The sequence below is a fragment of the Protobothrops mucrosquamatus genome, unplaced genomic scaffold (genome assembly GCF_001527695.2).
Source record: "Protobothrops mucrosquamatus isolate PMUCROS unplaced genomic scaffold, P.Mucros_1.0 scaffold4118, whole genome shotgun sequence".
Classification (NCBI taxonomy): domain Eukaryota; kingdom Metazoa; phylum Chordata; class Lepidosauria; order Squamata; family Viperidae; genus Protobothrops; species Protobothrops mucrosquamatus.
In genome coordinates, this window is record NW_015390046.1 from 66,791 (window position 1) to 69,916 (window position 3,126).

The 3,126-nt window shown below is 45.4% G+C and overlaps 1 protein-coding gene across 1 annotated transcript in view; it reads left to right on the forward strand.

Moving 5' to 3' along the window:
- MAP2K3 (mitogen-activated protein kinase kinase 3) overlaps positions 1–148 on the forward strand; it is a 31,597-nt gene extending 31,449 nt beyond the window's left edge. The window contains exon 7 of the mRNA XM_015827976.1: positions 56–148. Coding sequence (XP_015683462.1) covers positions 56–148 — 93 coding nt within the window. The remainder of the gene's footprint in view (positions 1–55) is intronic.
- The last annotated feature ends 2,978 nt before the right edge of the window (positions 149–3,126 follow it).

Sequence of the window (3,126 nt, forward strand, 5' to 3'; positions counted from 1 at the left end):
CTCCTCCTCCTCCTCACCGCCACCACCATCCCTTATTGTCCTCTTTCTCTGACAGGATCACCCCTTCTTCACTCTCCATGACACCAGTGACCCCACAGTGACCGAGATGGCTTCCTTCGTCACGGAAATCCTCGGGGAAGACTCTTAAATTTCCCCACCCTCCCCCTGACCTCGCCGTCGTGCCAAATAAACTGGAGTAGCATCGTCCTCGTTTCTCCCGGTGGGAAGAACCGAGGCAGTTTGAAAACTTCTTAGCATTACCGGCGGTTTGCACACACACACAAAAAAACAGATTGTGAAAACGTCTTTTGTTTGCAACCTCCATCAGCCCAATTTAACCTCACGCGATACTTCGTGCCTTCGAGAGTGGCGTGTGGCCGCACCCTGCGTGAAGAAATCTAGCTGCGGAGGACCCGAGGTCGGTCCTGGAAATCCTTTACTGCCATTTCAGCTGCCGAGGTGAATTTTTTGCGCGTTCCCCCGCAGTAAACCTTTCCTGCCCCCCCCCACCTCGCCCCCCGCCCCAAATGCAACTGTGGACATTCAGACGTTTTCTAGACTTGATGCAAAACCGCGACACCCTCCACCCCTTTAAAGAGCTGTCTGCGGATGCCGCTGCTAAGAAGGAGCTTGTGTTGGCTTTTTTACGCTTTGCAGTTTCAAAAAATCTCTTTCTATAGAAAATCAAGAAGGTTTTAGTAGTTTCTGGAAGTAGGTGTTCTATCTTCTGCAATTCTCTCTCTCTCTCTCCCTTCTTTAATCCCGCGGCAGTATTCCTCGACCTCAGCAATTTTCAGATGCCCAGAATTCTTCAAAAGCGGGAGAATTAATGGGAGATGAAGTCCACACATCGTAAAGTTGCTCAGGTTGAAAAGCTGCCAGAGGAACAATTTCCCTTCTTCCCCCCCCCATCCCCAAAAAAACTCATCCTGGAAAGATTTTACAGCCCAATTTTGTGACCTCTGTTGCTGGATTGTAAAGCTGCCCCACCTACCCTCGTTTTGTCATCTCCTTCCAATGTTTCCTTCAAAGAATTCATATACGAAGAGGATACATGCTAGTTTTTGGCATCAGCAGCCCGGAGATCACACGTCTTCTCAAACTTCTTTGTGCTTTTCAACATCCAGATGTTTTGATGTATGTTTCACCTTGAAATGAGATGTGCTGAGCCTTCTCCCCTCCCCTCCCACCCCAAAAGGTCCAGCTATTGTGAGGATCTTGTCTCTGGAGACATCACTGGAGGTTGAGAATGTTAATAAAAAAAATTAAATAGCCTCCCCCCTGCGTTTCAAGAGATGGATTGAGGTGGATCACTTTGATTGCACTGAAACTGGGAAGCATTTTTGATCCGGTGGGCTGATTCCCCCTTTCTCTCAACTCTTTGTCATCCCTTCCTGGACTGGGTGGAACTAGGAAGTCCACCTCGAGGTTAGGAGGATCTACCTTCCCTTGAGATGTTCAGTCTTCCCCATCACTCTTTAGCTCCACGATGGGTCCACCAGAAGCTCACTTCCCTTGCAATATTGTCCACTGCCCCTTCACAAAACGTATCTCCACCCACCCAGATTTTTGCACACCCTTGTTGTTTAGTGCCAAGCAATTGTAGCTTAGCCTACTGTGTAAACCCAACAGTGGATGAATTGCCGTGATTACCTTCACCAAGTCCAAGCACTCACCATCGTGTTGAAGCCAATGAGATTCCCACCAAGATATCCATCATGGTTTAGGAGCTACAAGACCCGGTTCACACACGTGCACCACATCTTGGCTTGTTGTTCATTGAGTTAGCCATGCTAAAACCACGGTGGTAAGGTGATGGCTTTCTCTGCCTGACGGAGAACATCTGGATTGAAGTGGAAAGTGTTGGCCTATGAAGGACGTGGTTCCTGCAGTGAGCCCATTTCTGATTGATCATCTGTATCTTACTTCCGCAGGGGGAAAAAACCCCTTAGGAACATGGGTGTGAATGATTCTTAAAGGGGGAACAAATGAAATATTTTTTCCGCCCCTCCCCTCCAAAGAACTAAACAATATGGAGAATTCTTCCCTTCTGACAGATCTGCTTCTAAGAAAATTTTCTCTTCCTTCCCCCCACTCAAAAGCAAATGTTGCCAGTGGCTTAATTCACGCTTTTTGTTTTTCAATAAATTCTCTCCCTCCTATCCCCCAAAAAGTAAATTATCTTTAAGTGTGTGCATATGTTTGCGTAAATGAATAGATGCAGAATAAGCATGGAGGAAGTGCCAGCACCTGAAAGTTCTAAAAGAACATTAAAACAGAAAAGAAGGAAAAAGGGAAAATGCATTTTAAGGACACTGGAAATGGCTCTAGCCAGGAATTCACGAGTCAGATGCTAAAGAACAACTCTACCTATTTATTTTATCCGTCCGGTCTGAAGAAATATCCTTAGCCACCTCAAGCTTAAGATTTGGTCTTCACCCACAGCCATCTCCACTGGGGGTTGAATGAGTTGCTAGTCCCTGTTGATCCATTAAAATATCTCAGCCGTGGTGATGTAAGAGATGGAACTTTGATCCTTCCTCCAAGATGCTTTTAAAAACAAGTTTCCCATTATCAGCTTTGAAAGACCCTGGTGATCACTTGCCCAAGTACTAACCAGACCCTCGCAATATATTTTCCAGAATCAGCTATGGGTCACCATTGCCCACCTGTAAGGGGTTTGTAAAATCTAGGCTAATTTAAATCGCTCCCTAGAATTTTTTTTGTACCTGAGGCCTCTTCTAAAGATATTTTTCTTGTGCTGTTCTAACAGGTCTAAGCTGCTGATCAAACCTCTGTTCATAATTTGTCTTGAAAGCCCGTTTAAAATGGCTGAAGGCCACCAGTGTCCTTAATATCTCGAGATGGGTGACTAATAAATAAATTTCCTTCCTAGATGTTCAACCTTCCCTTCTGAGAGTTGCTACTGCCTTAAGTTACCTATAAATAAAAGCAACTTTAAAAAAAATAAATTGCAGAACATAAATATTCGGGGAGGCTATTCCGTCCATTCTCTTTGTAAGTTAACATGTTCCGCTTTGGGGTTTGACTTGATCCTGTGTGATTTGGGGAGGGGAGTTCCCAGACTTGGTCAGAGACATGAAGTGACCCCCCAAAACTACAGGA